The following is a 16,301-nucleotide window of genomic DNA, read 5'->3' on the forward strand; positions in this document are numbered from 1 at the left end:
TATGATTTTCTTTGTGAGATACATGCATATTCTGGAAAGTTTCTTAGATATACAATATGTAATAGGCAGTTGAGGTTTTAGGTGCAGGCTAGCAGGGCAAGCGCCCGGGAGCGCTGCAGCCCGAGGCCGCGGCCGCAGTCACCTCGCCAGCGCCATCTGAATTGCCCACACCCTGCTGGCTACTCACTTCCACCCAGCGTGTGGGTAAGTGAGTGGGAGCTGGAGAACATACTGATGCGGCCGGATGGGGAGTGACAGGGACACAGGCAGCAGAGCGAATGGCACACTAACACACACATATACATACATACACACACACTCTATCTATCTATCTATCTATCTATCTATCTGATAGATAGATAGATAGATAGATAGATAGATAGATAGATAGATAGATAGATAGATAGATAGATAGATAGATAGATAGACAGATAGATAGAGATAGACAGATAGATAGATAGATAGATAGATAGATAGATAGATAGATAGATAGATAGATAGATAGATAGATAGATAGACAGATAGATAAATAGGTGAGGGAGAGAGACAGACGCTCTACCTGGCGCAATGTGTATAAGGGGCTCCACGTGGTGCAATGTGTATAAGGGGCTACCTGGCACAATGTGCACAAGGGGTTCTATATGTCGTAACGTGTATAAAAAGCCTCTACCTGGTGTTACGTGCATAAAAGTAGCTCTACCTGATGTAATGTATATAATACCCGTCGTTTTCATCTCAAAAATATTTCTAGGATCAGACCCTTTCTCATCCAGGATACCACTAAGACCCTTCCTTATCCATTGACTGGTCAGCTCTAGACTGGACTACTGTAATCTTCTCCTATTTGGCATCCCTGACAAATGTCTCTGTCCACTCCAATCTATCCTCAATGCTGCTGCTCGGCTCATCTTCCTCACCAAACGTACTGTATGCACCTCCCCTCTCTTAAAGCCCTGCACTAGCTTCCCTTCCCCTTCAGAATCCATTTAAAGCTTCTCACGCTCCCCTACAAAACCCTCACCCACTCCTCACTCATTTACATCTCTGACGTTATCTCCCTTTATACTCCTGCCCGTCCTCTTTTTTCCGCTAATGCACGTTGCCTCTCCCACACCTACCTCAAAGATTTTGCACTTGCTGCTCCCTTTTTCTGGAATTCTCTACCTCTTCCCCTCAGATTGTCCACCTCTCTACAAAACTTCAAACGGGCTCTCAAAACCCACTTCTTCACTAAACTCAGCTGTCATTCATCCTAAGCCCTCTGTCCCACACTCACTTTCGACCCCATCTGTGTCACCCCTGTCTGTGTGCCCCTCCCCTGTAGAATGTAAGCTTTCACAAGCAGGGCCCTCTTCCCTCATGTGCTTTTCCATCTCTTGACTTAACCTATCTTCTTTTCAACATTCCCTTTGATGGCACCAATTCCCCCAGTTTTATGCATGCTCTGATATTTCTTTCAGTGTCGTCTGTTGATGCAGCTATATTTATATACCCTGTACTTGTGCTATATTGTCTTTAACTGTAAGTCACTGTTTTCTTGTTTTGCCTATTTGTTTATGTACTCTGTAACTGGGTGCTGCGGATCCAATATGGTGCCATATAAATAAAGTATAATAATAATAATAATAATAATAATAATAGTAATAATAATTATAAAAGGGTCTTTACCTGGTGTAATGTGTATAAAAGGGGCTCTACCTGGCATTACATGCATAAAAGGAACTCTACCTGGCGTAATGTGTATAATGGGCTCTACCTGGCACAATGTGTATAATGGGCTCTACCTGGCTTGTATAAAGTGTACTACTGTGTGGCGTATTGTGACCGATGGATACTACTGTGCGGCAGGGCCGGTGCAAGGTCTCTCTGCAACCTTGGCGAAGCTTCAGCCTAGCGCCCCCTAACCGGCAAAGCCCACCACCCCTACCTGTCGGAGGGGAGATGCAGGTGGCCACTAGGTGGGCTGGGGTGAATTGCATCATTACATGTACAGAGAAAAGGGACAACACTCAAGGACTTTTAAAATGAGAAAATATATTGTAAATAAAGTCACAACATTTTGTTACTTTGTTCACAATATAGAAAAGAAATTGGAGGAAGAAACTTAAACAGCGCTTCATATTACTCCCCGGATCTCATAAACTTCATAGACATGTTTAAAAATTACATTTTACCTTTACAGTTTGTTCACAATATACCTTCACTTTCAAATCCTTGAGTGACGACCATTGTTTCTGCCTATGTATACACACTAGCTGGAATGTTAGGAATTGTATAGGACACCAAGGCCAATTTAAATTTTTTGGCTGGGTGCCGACATAATATATGTAATTGTATGTGTATACACACATATATTTGAATGCTTCTCATTGTGTTCCATCCTCCCATCTATAAGTTCATTACTAACCCCCCCAAATATGTACTGTATTGTGCCCCAGTGCCTGTGTTTTCCCTATTATGCTGTTTACAAGTGCAAAACACCCATTTGGCTGTAAGTTCTGTACTGTCTATGGTCCCGCAGAGACTCCTACGGGTTACTTACCTCAAAGTTGTTTCATTGTTTTACCTCATCATTGGCAGGGTTCTTCTTACAAGAGGCAGCAGTATTACAGCAACGCTGCTGGGTGCAGACATGTGGTTAGGTGCTGCTTACTGCTTGAGAGCCGGGATCCAGGGGCTGTGAGGTGTATCAGGGCTATGAGAAGCTGCAATGGGGGTGCCCCTTGGGAACCATAGTTGCATCTGCCTCCTATGTGCCTTTACATGACTTGGTGTTACGGAAAGCGGTTAAAATACCGCCAGTTGGGATCCCAGCAGTCACAATACCGACATCGGAATCCCAAAATGCGTTGAAATGCCGCCGCCAGAATACCTCTGTGGGTGTCCACAACACCCATAGAGGGAAATAATACCTGTGGCAAGCACCGCGAGCAATCATGTCTGCAGCGCTCACCCTGCTATCTGCATACTGGTGGACGGGATCCCGTAGTCGGGATCATGACAGCCGCACCCCGTCCGCCGATAAATCGTATGTATCCCGATGTTACACGTGTACGCACAGAGGAAGCGCTGACACACTATGTGGTACAGCCTGATAGTGGTGGCTGCATCTGATGAGACCCGCAGCAGCGGCCAGCGCGGTATAAAAGGAGGAGGCTGCATACAAAGATTTCCTTCAGTTTTTTGCTAGATGAATTCAGTGGTGCCCTCCAGGAGCCGGCGACCATGGCAGCCTTCTAAAGCTGCCTAATGGTAGAGCCGGTGTTGCTGTGCGTGAACTGGCACTATTATGTGGCCATGCCATTTCCACATAAAGCCATGCCACTATATATTTTTACTGCTTTGAATGGGGTGGGGGTGCGCCAAAGGAAACGTTCGCCCTGGGCGCCACAAGGTCTAGAACCGGCCCTGGTAACAGGATTCAAAAACAGATTGAATTTGGGGGGATAAAGAGATCATTCTGAGTAAAGGATGATCCTAGGCAGAGAATTTGTGGTGTAGGATTTATTGTCATGTCAACATAAAAAGATGTTAGATGACTTCCATTGGCTGGTGAGAGTAATATTAGCTCTGATTCAGAAAGATTGAGTTTCAGGTGGTAAAATTACATCAAGATGGAAGCAGAAAGACATAACACATTCCAAAACAGATGGTGAGAAGAACTGAAGAGGACAGGTCACTTTGGAAATCATCTGCATAGAGATAATACTGCTATATGTTAGAATCAACTTGGTGCATATACTATTGCTATCCTTGTCTAACAGTGTTACATATGCTACCCTTGCACAGATTTCAGCATCTTCAGATTTTAGGGAAATGTCCGGCACAGTCAAGACTTTGTCCTAACTCCAGGGATTTATTTATTTATTACCAGTTATTCACATCAGTCCCTGCCCCAGTGGTGCTTACACTCTATATTCCCTACCACATGTACACGCACACATAGACCGTAGGGTTAATTTTGTCAGGAGCCAATTAACCTACCAGTATATTTTTGGATTGTGGGAGGAAATCTGAGCACCAAGAGGAAACCTACGCAAGCACGGGGAGAATATACAAACTCCACACAGTTAGGGCCATGGGGGGAATTTAACCCATTACCTCAGTGCTGTGAGGCAGTAATGCTAACCATTACAACCTCTGCACTGCCCCAGACATGTTCAGCATCATGCTGCTCTCCCAATCTGTCCATCAGCAGCTCTTATCTGGTTGCAGTATTCATTGAAGGAGGATTCAGAATGAAGCTGGCTCCATGATGTCATTGCAGAGAACCGTGACAACATCATTGGTAATCACAAGCCCTGCTCAGTTCGTTTCCCACATTTTGCAGTAGAGGTGGCAGCTGTCATATGCCTTCCTTACTCTAGCCGTGTCATGTTCTTACAAACTTTCTTATTTTGTTTCATATGATTATGTAATCCCACAAGCACTACTCTTGCCCACTAAAATAATACAAACCTTTCTGGGGGGTTTTTTCATTTTGTAACCTGATTACCTGAAGTCAGAAAGTGTGAACAATCATCATATTGTGTAACTGTCAGCTGGTACAGCAACCACCCATACCTCCTTCAGATATAGAGGTATGGGTATGAATTCAATATGATCTGGGACCTTGACTTTAGAGGAAGGGAAATTTGCTTTATGTGGAGGGTTTATATAAAGCTAAAGGACCATTTAAACATTACTTGAGGGTGAGCTGCAGTATTAGTATCATTAACATGGAAGTAGCGCTGGTATCATCATGTTGAGGTTTCCAAAATGTTTACTATGCCTAGGGTTCCATCTGAGCTCCATATTTAGTACATACAGATTTCATGTCACAGAGTGAATACAATATATGGATGTGGGATGGATGATACAGAATAGCATTAAACCTTGATCGCTCCTCACCTTGACTGGTAGATTCCAACTCCCTGTTTTGAAGATCTTCGGCTATCACCAACTGGAGCTCATTGACTTCCAAGGCTGTATTCTGAATGCCACCCTGATAAAAAGGTGTTTAATAAAATACAGTACCACAAATGATACGAAAACATGGTCTATGGAAAAATATCTGTGTTCACATATCCTTTAGATTCATTTTAGTACTTTGTGAATCATATTGCCATCATCCTAAAATATCTCCAACTACTGCAGCACTCCTGGAAAGCTTTTGGTATCAACGATTAATTTATGACCTAACTTAGCTAGCTGTAACAAAATGGAAAATATTAAACTTGCGACTGGCTGATAATAACCCTCTTATAGCCCTGATGGGGAAATCCTAGTCTACACAGCACTGGTATATTTTTTCTCAATTTATGTTTTTGAATTTCTATTGTGACTTTTATTTGTTAACTGTCTTGGTGGTTCATCTATATAGTTCTTCATTTCTGCAAGTACTATTAGTTTCATATGTCTACAGGACATCTATGTGTCCTTTATATCTCTTCATAAGTATATTTTTATGACATTGTACGTGCGTGATTCTTTGCTCAGATTGCTTTAGAACCAATTAAAAAATATATATATTTAAAAATATATATATACATCAAACTTACTACTTGTGTTGTCATCTGGGTGTCATTGTGTGCTCTCTTGGGACATATCTTCTGCCTAAATGATCAAACACATATTATGAGCAACGTTAGCTATACATGTTAAAACATTTATCACTCATCTCAATCGCTTAGTCCTCTATTCTGAAAATAAGCAAACCACTGACTTGGCATTTACAAATACAACCCATTAGAAATGGGCTATTTAGTTTGTGTACTGCAAAACTAAAAGTAGAAGCTTCATTAATACCAAATTAATCATTGGATAAAGTAGATGAACTTCAAATTAAAGTTTTTCAAGAGTTTACCATACTATTTTTCTTTTCCCCTTCATTCATTCATTATTTGATACATGCAGGTTATTTTCAACCTAGCTAATGTATTGCATACAGATGGCACCAATTTATCAAATTACAAAAGATGGGCATCGGATGTTGCACAACAATATTTAACAGACCAAACAAACAGGTAAAAGAAAAAATATGCAAAAGCTGCAAATAGACAATGCTTTAATGAGGCAACAGACCGAGTTACAGTGCATGCCAGACAGGATTTTCAGTATTAGTAGAAGTGGAAGAAAGACCAAAAAGATAGTAGAAGGAATATCCTGATATAAAAGAAGATGTGTGTGTGTGTTTGGGGCAGGTGGAGAGAGATAGGCAAAATAGTGCTAGACGCTGGTTATCTCTAGGCAACATTCTTCAACCCATTTTGATGGGTTGCGAAGGTTACTAGTCATCATCTCTGTTCAGTAGGCATGCCAGATCATGAATAGGGTTCATTTTAGCGGGGGAGGGGATTATTTTTAATCAACTGTCAAATCTCAAGTTTACATATATGTTACATTAATCTTATTTTAGTGACCAATGACATCCCGAGTGGTAAAGAGAAAGACGGTGGGAGAGGGATATCCAGTTATAAAATAGATCTAAATATCACAGCAAAAAAGGAGTAGTACTGTAGGCAAACCAAACAGGTATGGATAAACAAGCCTTCATGCAGACATTCGAGACATCTTGGGTAGATTTACTCAAGTTTTTAAAAATGAAAAGTTGTGGTGTTGCCCATAGCAACCAAATTCTATAATTTTCTAGAATCAATAGAGAAATGATAGCTGGAATCTGATTGTTTTGTATGGGCAACACTACCAATTTTCAGTTTTAGAAGCTTTAGTAAATCTATCCCCAGGTCTCAATTTGTTGAATCTTGACGATTCTAAAGATAGTACCAATGATACCAGAGCTTATATGCATTTGTTAAAAAAATTAATAAAACAAAATCCCCACAGATTGAGCTGGAAGATGTGTTTTCACAGGAATTCTTCACAGTCATCATCATCATATGACTCTCAAATTTGCCATCCACTTTACTTCATGGGCCTCTTTAGGGTTAGGTCCAAATGGCTTAAGTGGTCTATTTGGAACTCTCAGCGTGCCCTCAATTAGATTTTAATGTGTATATATACTGTGTACAGTTTACTGGCATATATAGATCTAGTAATATACAGTCATTACATTCTGGATTGTGAATTAGGCACTATCGATACAGTTTGCTGATATAATAATTAAAATTTTCCATAGATCAGGAACAATATAAACTGTCAGTAGGCATAAAAAATAGTACATTCACTTGTAGACAGGATAAAAATGAATAAAAGAAACAGAACAATAGCAATATAAATAATAGTGTAATCTTGCATACACTATTGCATAGTAAATGATTGCTCTAAAGATGTCTAGAAACATGAGTAAGAAGACAGAACCTAGCCCAAGACTATCAGACTTAACATGTGCCCCATTCATTGAAGGGTTTCAGAATGTCCACAAAATACACTGAGTAAACTGTGCTGCAATTTAAGAATGCTTTCAAGTTCAAAATTCCCAGAACGCCTCGCTGGCCAACATTTGTAAAATCTGCTCTGCTTTGCTCCCATAAAGTTATAGGGATCAAAAGCATATATAAACAAACAAACAAACAAACAAACATCAAAGAAATAAATGGGATTGGTAGGATCTACTTTGCTTTAGGAATTTATGCAGCACACTAGACAAAGTAATTAAACAGTTTAATTATCTATCACTCTGCATGAATGTCTCCTAAAAAAAAAAACACAACAACAACAACAACAACAACAACAGAGAATCGGCATTAGGTACAAACTGCAATTCCAGTCAAGAATACATTCCTCTGGTAAAAGCATCAACCACTTAATATTAGCCCTTCTTCCCCGGCAGGAAGCCATTCTGGTGGGGATATAGTTTGTAGAGATTGTAGGATTTAAACTACAAATATTTCTATAACATTTTTATTGGAACTAAGATGTACAGAGTGAAGCCAGCACCAGAACTGTGTTTTAGGAGGTGTCGCAAACAACAATTACTGTAGTAAGGCAATAAATAGATACATTTAAGTACTTTAAAGAAGGAGCGAGTTTAGCTTAACATTAATAAATAAAGCGGACAACTGCACTGGGTGGGATCACTGACAGGCATTTTATATAATCCGATTAAGTTGTGGTCTTCTGCAGAGTTCTAGTCTCGTGACACAGGCATTGTGTCTTTGATGAAGTGATTGTGGCACTGTAATAGCAAAGTTACCAAACTATTGGCAGTAATCTGGCAATAATGTCCATTGTGTTCAAAGTTCAAACATCTGTTATAAATAGTGTAAGGCTAATTTTTTGTTATATTCATAGAAGGACCCAATTAAATTTTCATTCAAGAACAGGATTTAGCATTGTGCTGCAGACTATGCTGTCACTTGTGCGGAGAGGTTAGGGGGTCGGGAGAGGGTACCATTAGCTCCAGGGTCATGCTCTTGACTCAGGGGGCAGTAGTTGCACTGCTCATTAGTATTAAGGAAAATTGACATGAAAGGGGGAAATGTATCAAACCTTCTAAATAATGGAGAAGTGGACAAGTTTCCAATAGCAATCAATCAGCTTTTAGTTAGCACTGTATCAAGTACATTGTATAAAATGACAGGCAGAAGCTGATTGGAAAAGTTGCCTACAGCAACTCCACTCTTCAGGTGGTTTCATACATTTACCCCATAATGATAAAAAAAAGATAACCAAACTAAATTAATGATAATACTACAAATTATTATTATTATTATTATTATTAGGATTTAGAAAGCAGCTGATGGTCAATCATTTTTCAGCAATTATTTGTTGAATAAATAACATTGCTGCGATCAGCAATAATAAATAAACATAAACAGTATTGTTCTTTTAAAAATGGCTGGCAGCATCTCTGGAAATCTGTGATTTTGTGAAACTGTAACCTATGACATTTTCCCCAAAAAATGTCCTTCAGAATTCTATCTATTACTCATTTAAAGCATGGATATTGGAAATGGGCCATGTCTGATACCAAATTGCAATCTAAGTGATGGAATGTATTTTGCAGGATCATTGTGGCTTTACATGTGGAGAATACTTTTGGCCAGTCTCCTGTGTTGGCAGGGTATTGACCAAGAGGATGAAGGAAGGTATTCTTTCAACCCAACTCCCACTGACCAAAAGGGTTAGAATTCCTGGCTGACTAAAAGATGACCCTTTCAGACACACAGTAAACAAGGGATACAGTCCAGTACCTCTTTGTGGCAGATACAAATGAGCCATGAAATACAATCATTGGCAGCACGGTGTGTGCCCTCCCTGTGCCTGCTTGATGGCCCACATAATCTAACTGACTTGTAAGAAAAGGACATAGCCAAGTGTAATAGACACTATAGACTAAAGTGGATCACTTGCTGCCAGTTCAGATTCGGGTGGTCTTCAGTATGCCGACTGACGGGATCCCGGCGCACAGTATACCGGCGCCGGGATCCCGACAGCCGGCATTCCGACACTTATTCTCCCTTCAGATTCATCACCATGAAGTAATTCTACTGCTGCCTGATGTGTGTAAAATAGCTTGGACTATACATTATTGATCTCGCATACTAACACACTAACATTTCTGTTCCACACTATTTTGGACATTATAAGCACTTCAGCAGCTAAACAGTAAGCCTATTAAGAGGAATGAAAACTATAGCAAATTGATGCATTTCACAAAATCAGTCAGTCAGAGGTGGATAAAACAATATACAACTCAGAAGCCAGCCAATAATACATAGGAGCCAGGGAAGTTGTGTATTCATTTACTTCAATAGAAATTACTCCCAAAATATAGAGGCCAGAGGATTTTGTTTGTTTGGGGTTTTTTGCCGCAATACCTGGTACCTGGGTTTTGTATAACCCTTGGAAATCTTCATAAATTAATAGTGAAAACTTGCCACAGCTTTATAAGTGGTTATTAATTTAAGCTAGCCATATTCTAGCCAATACCGTCACGTTCAATTTAAGGATTTTCCACTCATGTGAATGGGAGTGTGTGACACCTCCCACACTGAGTGCCAGCCACTGGCATGAAAGAGAAGCATCCGTCAGGTTCTTGCCTGTGAAAATACCAGCTGTCGCTCCTCTGTGTCCGTGATGTCACAGCACAATACTCTCCCATCGCCTGCCTCATGAGGAGAGAGGTGCCATTTCTGGGTGGAGGCCTCTTCTGAGTTTCTGGTTGCTTCAATGATTTTCCAGCCATTATTCAGTGATGTTATAGCACTTTGCTGATATCACTACATGTATGGTCACACAAACCATGCACTAGTTTCCAGTAACACTGACATGTAAGCAAACAGCAGGACAAGACAGCCATATAGAGTTATACATTTGCCCAGGTCTTAGCTCACCATGATGAATCATATTAACTTTCAAATGTGTTTGTAAACATAGCAGATATTAGCACTGTCTACTTATGTATTGCATAATGGAGTTAATAAAAACAGTTGGTAATTTGACATGAACATTTAAAAATAGATTCTTACCTATAAGACAAGCAAAGCACCAGCAGCAGAACCAAAGCAAACGAGATGGTAGCAGCAATCACAGCTAGCAGCACAACACCTTCCCTGCCCCGTCTCTCCTGAACACCCATAGTGGTCACCAAAGACTGGTTATGGTAAGAGAAAAGTATGGCAAAGCCTCGGCCATGGTTAGTGGTTGTAATTAGCTCCAAAACCACCTCAATCATTTCAACAGGAGACCCAAAGGTCAAACTTTTGTTTAAGGGAGAATTTGATCCACAAAAGCGAGAGGAGTAAGTGACAAGGTCTGTGATATAGAGAACATCAAATGGGCACACTTCCAGTACTGGAGGCGTTGTTGTGAAGGAGTCAGTGTCCATGCTTATGGACGATGATGTTGCATCTTCACTCACCTGTTGAAAAAATATGGTTGTCATAGTAGTAGTGACTGGAGCCAGAAAATTCAAGGGTTTGTTGACATTTTCAGTAAGATCGACAACATTTTTTGTAACTGTAGACAATCTCTCTTTCTGAGATGTGTCTGATCCTTGACCACGGAGGTTTTGCTCTTTTGTCAAATCTTGCAATTCTAATAGCTGTTTAATTCCTTTATCACTCTTGTACCATGTCTCTGGAGTAATAGCTTGGTTGATGGCCTCATTTGCGTGACTTTGCTGTTCTGCAGTTGGTATCATTTCTAGGTCATTTGGCAAAGAAACCTCAATATGACCATTCTGCCTATCTCTCTTATGGACAGAATGCGAATGGGGATCAGAAGAATAGTCGTATGAAGGTTCAGCATTACCTTCAAATACATCGAAGTCCAGAGTTTCCAGGACTATGCTAGAGCCAGCAGGCACAAAGATCTGCCACAAACAGTGTGAGCCAGGGAGGTAGTTGTTGGGGAAACCCGGAGATAAAATCAGGTCTTTGCCCGTGGGATTCAGCACAGCTCCACAGTCATAATATACCTAAAACAGAAACAGAATCAATGTCTTCAGAAATCACAAAACAAATAGACTCGTACATGGGCATACATATTTGCACATGTACATCTATCCAGGCTAAATCACTGACAAACATACAAAATACAATATTAATGAACATTAATGGTCACTTTCTTTATGATGTAATTTTCAACTCATGATACTAGCTGGCAATATAGCAGAGACTTGTATGAGGGGTGTGCAAAAAGTTTCCGGATGTAAAGTGCATAGGTGGAATCCGGATGATAGACAGTCAATAGATAGACACAATGGGGTATATTTACTAAGCTCCCGATTTTGACCGAGATGGTGTTTTTTCTTCAAAGTGTCATCTCGGGAATTTACTAAACTCAAATCACGGCAGTGATGAGGGCATTCGTATTTTTGTTAAAGTCAAAGAAAAAAATTACGAATGAATACACCATCAGTCAAATACGCCTGTTATTTGCTAGAACTCGGTAATTTACAAAAATTTGTATTTCACAAACACTGCCGGCAATAGCCAAACACTGCCGTGAATAAATACAAATCGTAAAAAAAAAGCAGTTTTCAAATAGACCTGCTTTTTTTGACCATGTTCTGATAGGCAAGCACGGATCCGTGAGATCCGTGCATGTTTATCAGTGGTAAGGGGTGGTAAAGTGTTAAATGTAAGAAAAACAAATGCGTGGGGTCCCCCCTCCTAAGCAAAACCAGCCTCGGGCTCTTTGAGCTGGTCCTGGTTGTCAAAATATGGGGGGAAAAATGACAGGGGTTCCCCCATATTTCATCAACCAGCACCGGGCTCTGCACCTGGTCCTGGTGCAAAAAATATGGGGGACAAAAAGCGTAGGGGTCCCCCGTATTTTTTGAACCAGCACCGGGCTCCACTAGCCAGGTACATAATGCTACAGCCGGGGGACACTTTTATTGTGGTCCTGGCGGCCCTGGCAATACATCCCCAACTAGTCATCCCTGGCCGGGGTACCCTGGAGGAGTGGGAACCCTTTAAATCAAGGGGTCCCCCCCCTCCAGCCACCCAAGGGCCAGGGGTGAAGCCCGAGGCTGTCCCCCCCATCCAAGGGTGGCGGATGGGGGGCTGATAGCCAAGTGTAAAAAAATCAGAATATTGTTTTTAGTAGCAGTACTACAAGTTCCAGCAAGCCTCCCCCGCAAGCTGGTACTTGGAGAACCACAAGTACCAGCATGCGGTGGAAAACCGGGCCCGCTGGTACCTGTAGTACTACTACTAAAAAAATACCCAACAAAAAACAGGACACACACACCGTGACAGTAAACGTTTATTACATACATGCACACCTCCATACATACATACTTACCTATGTTCACACGAGGCTCGGTCCTCTTCTTCATGTAGAATCCTCGGGGTACCTGTGAAAAAAATTACACTCACATAATCCAGTGTATCTTCTGTTCTTTGTATAATCCACGTACTTGGCAAAAAAACAAACCGGAAACCCGACCACGCACTGAAAGGGGTCCCATGTTTACACATGGGACCCCTTTCCCCGACTGCCAGGACCCCCCCTGACTCCTGTCAAAGAGGGTCCCTTCAGCCAATCAGGGAGCGCCACGTCGTGGCACTCTCCTGATTGTCTGTGCGCTCCTGTAGTGTCAGTGAGGCTGCACACGGCAGAGATACAATGTAGCGCCTATGCACTCCATTGTATCCAATGGTGGGAACTTTGCGGTCAGCGGTTGACCGAAAGTAACCTCACCGCTGACCGCAAAGTTCCCACCATTGGATACAATGGAGCGCTCCCTGATTGGCTGAAGGGACCCTCTTTGACAGGAGTCAGGGGGGGTCCTGGCAGTCGGGGAAAGGGGTCCCATGTGTAAACATGGGACCCCTTTCAGTGCGTGGTCGGGTTTCCGGTTTGTTTTTTTGCCAAGTACGTGGATTATACAAAGAACAGAAGATACACTGGATTATGTGAGTATAATTTTTTTCACAGGTACCCCGAGGATTCTACATGGAGAAGAGGACCGAGCCTCGTGTGAACATAGGTATGTATGTATGGAGTTGTGCATGTATGTAATAAACTTTTACTGTCACGGTGTGTGTGTCCTGTTTTTTGTTGGGTAGTAGTACTACAGGTACCATCGGGCCCGGTTTTCCACCGCATGCTGGTACTTGTGGTTCTCCAAGTACCAGCTTGCGGGGAGGCTTGCTGGGACTTGTAGTACTGCTACTAAAAACAATATTCTGATTTTTTACACTTGGCTATCAGCCCCCCATCCACCGCCCTTGGATGGGGGGGGACAGCCTCTTGCTTCACCCCTGGCCCTTGGGTGGCTGGAGGGGGGTGACTAGTTGGGGATGTAATGCCAGGGCCGCCAGAACCACAATAAAAGTGTCCCCCAGCTGTGGCATTATGTACCTGGCTAGTGGAGCCCGGTGCTGGTTCAAAAAATCCGGGGGATCCCTACGCTTTTAGTCCCCCGTATTTTTTGCACCAGGATCAGGCGCAGAGCCCGGTGCTGGTTGATGAAATATGGGGGAACCCCTGTCATTTTTTTCCCCATATTTTGACAACCAGGACCGGTTCAAAGAGCCTGAGGCTGGTTTTGCTTAGGAGGGGGGACCCCACGCATTTTATTTTTTTATTTTTAACACTTTATTTTTTTTTACGAAAGGTGCACAATGCAGCCCTGCACGGATCTCACAGATCCGGCCGAGATTCATTGTGTTAATGTCGGCAGTGTTTTACTATTCACTCCCGTAAAACACTGCCAAAAAATAAGAATGACATCGACATTGGAAAACACGAAAATGCAGAATACGACAGCATAGTAAATTAGTCGTAATAAATTCAAAAAGTTGCAATTTCACACATTCGATGTCATTCGTGTTTGAACTTTAACCTCATTCTGAAAATAACGAATTTTAGTAAATATACCCCAATATGTTAGACAGACAAGGTCGACATTAAAAAGGTAGACATTTGAAAAGGTCAACAGGGTCTAAAGGTTGACCTGAAAATGGTCGACATAAGAAAGGTAGACAGAGTTATTTTAATTTTACATGTTTTTTTACTTTTTCATACCTTCTCTATCCATGTCTGCACAGAGTTGGTTAGAAACCTTGTGGAGAGCGCAGTGAGCCACCAGACCCAAATGCGTGGCGAGCAAAGCAAGCCCAGCAAGGGGATGCCTTTTTAACAATTAGGGGTCCCAGATGATAAAACTATCCACACAATCCCCCCAAAAATGCAAAAAAATTATGGTGTCTACATTTTTTACGTCGACCATTTTCATATCGATCTTTTGACCCTGTCGACCTTTTGACTGACTAATATGTGGTGTCTATCTATTTACTGTCTAACTAGACACTGTCTATTATACCACACCCGCACAGGTAGAGTAGACAAATTGGGGGTCATTCAGAGTTGATCTTACGTAGCAACTTTTTGCTGCCCATGTGATCAACTAGACGCCGCCTATGGGGGAGTGTATTTCTGCATAGCAGGGCTGCGATCACTTGTGCAGCCCTGCTATGCAAAAAAAGATCCTCTAAAACAAGACCAGGGTAAGAGTTACTTACCCTGTGCGATCGATCCAGCGATGCAGGTTCCCGGGATTGACGTCAGACATCCGCCCTCCAAACGCCTGGACACGCCTGCGTTGGACTCGCCACTCCCCGAAAACGGTGAGTATCCGCCTCCCCGCTGTCAATCTTCTTGCGATCGCGTTAGTGATCACTTTCTTCTTTCTTCTGGTCATTGCCAGGCGACGGCACCGCACAGCTGCACCGCGCATCCGCAGTCCTAACCCGTTCACACCGCTGCAACAACCAGCAGCGTGCATACGGGCCAGAATGACCCCCATTGACTGTCTGTTTATGAGCTGTAATCTCGTACTAAAGTTCTGGTAAATTTGTCAAGCAATAAAACCATATGTAAGCAGCACTATACACTGAAGAAGTCAGCATGTTCACTTCCTTCACAAACTCATCATGGAGCTCAACAGAGGCATGGAGAGCCATGATCAGCTACGATTGCAACAGTGGTCTGCGACAGCAGGAGCGTTTTGAACGACTGCAAGCTGCTTTTGGGGTGGAACAGTGCTGAAAGTAGGGTGGTACGGAGTGGTATAAAGTACCATTAAGAAATATGGTGGTGGTACTCGGTACTACCAGCCCACCAATGGGGCATAATTTATAAGGGGCATTTTTGTGTGTGAGACATAAAATTGTTTCAGTGGCATAACTGTGTGTGACATAAAATGTAATAGGCATTACTGTTTGTGGTATAATATGTAATATGAATATTGTGAACAATTTTGGGCACCATACTACAAAAAGGATATCCTGGAACTAGTCAAGGTTCAGAGACGGGCAACCAAACTAATTAGGGTGATGGAGACACTGAAATACAAGGAAAGGCTTGCAAGGCTAGGCAAGTTCACACTGGGAAAGAGGAGACTAAGAGGGAACACAGTGGCAAACGCAGGATTTGCATGGGGGGGTTTCCAGAACTGGGCGGAGCCAATCACGGGGGTGGGGACTGAGGTGACCCAGTATATGCTGGGTCCGTAAAACTAGTGTGTCTGTGTGTGTGTGTGTGTATGTATATATATATATATCTACACATATATATATATATATATATATATATATATATCTATCTACACACATATATATATATATATATATATATATATATATACACACATACACACACACGGGTGGTCTTCAGTATGCCGGCGGTCGGGCTCCCGGCGACCAGCATACCGGCGCCGGGAGCCTGACCGCCGGCATACCGACACTTATTCTCCCTCGTGGGGGTCCACGACCCCCCTGGAGGGAGAATAGAATAGTGTGGCGCGCGTAGCGTGGCGAGCGCAGCGAGCCCGCAAGGGGCTCATTTGCGCTCGCCACACTGTTGGTAAGCCGGCGGCCGGCTTCCCGGCGCCGGTATGCTGG

General features: G+C 42.4%; 1 protein-coding gene across 3 annotated transcripts in view; it reads right to left on the minus strand.

Annotated features, from left to right (window-relative positions):
• The window catches only part of LOC135069606 (uncharacterized), a 110,435-nt gene that overhangs the window by 42,461 nt on the left and 51,673 nt on the right, over window positions 1-16,301 (minus strand). For all 3 annotated transcript variants that reach the window (XM_063964698.1, XM_063964697.1, XM_063964699.1), the window contains exons 2-4: window positions 10,413-11,362; window positions 5,541-5,595; window positions 4,891-4,984 (exon numbers count right to left, since the gene is read on the minus strand). In XM_063964698.1, coding sequence (XP_063820768.1) covers window positions 4,891-4,984; window positions 5,541-5,595; window positions 10,413-11,362 — 1,099 coding nt within the window. The remainder of the gene's footprint in view (window positions 1-4,890; window positions 4,985-5,540; window positions 5,596-10,412; window positions 11,363-16,301) is intronic.

The sequence above is a fragment of the Pseudophryne corroboree genome, chromosome 1 (assembly GCF_028390025.1).
Source record: "Pseudophryne corroboree isolate aPseCor3 chromosome 1, aPseCor3.hap2, whole genome shotgun sequence".
In the NCBI taxonomy this organism is placed as follows: Eukaryota; Metazoa; Chordata; class Amphibia; order Anura; family Myobatrachidae; genus Pseudophryne; species Pseudophryne corroboree.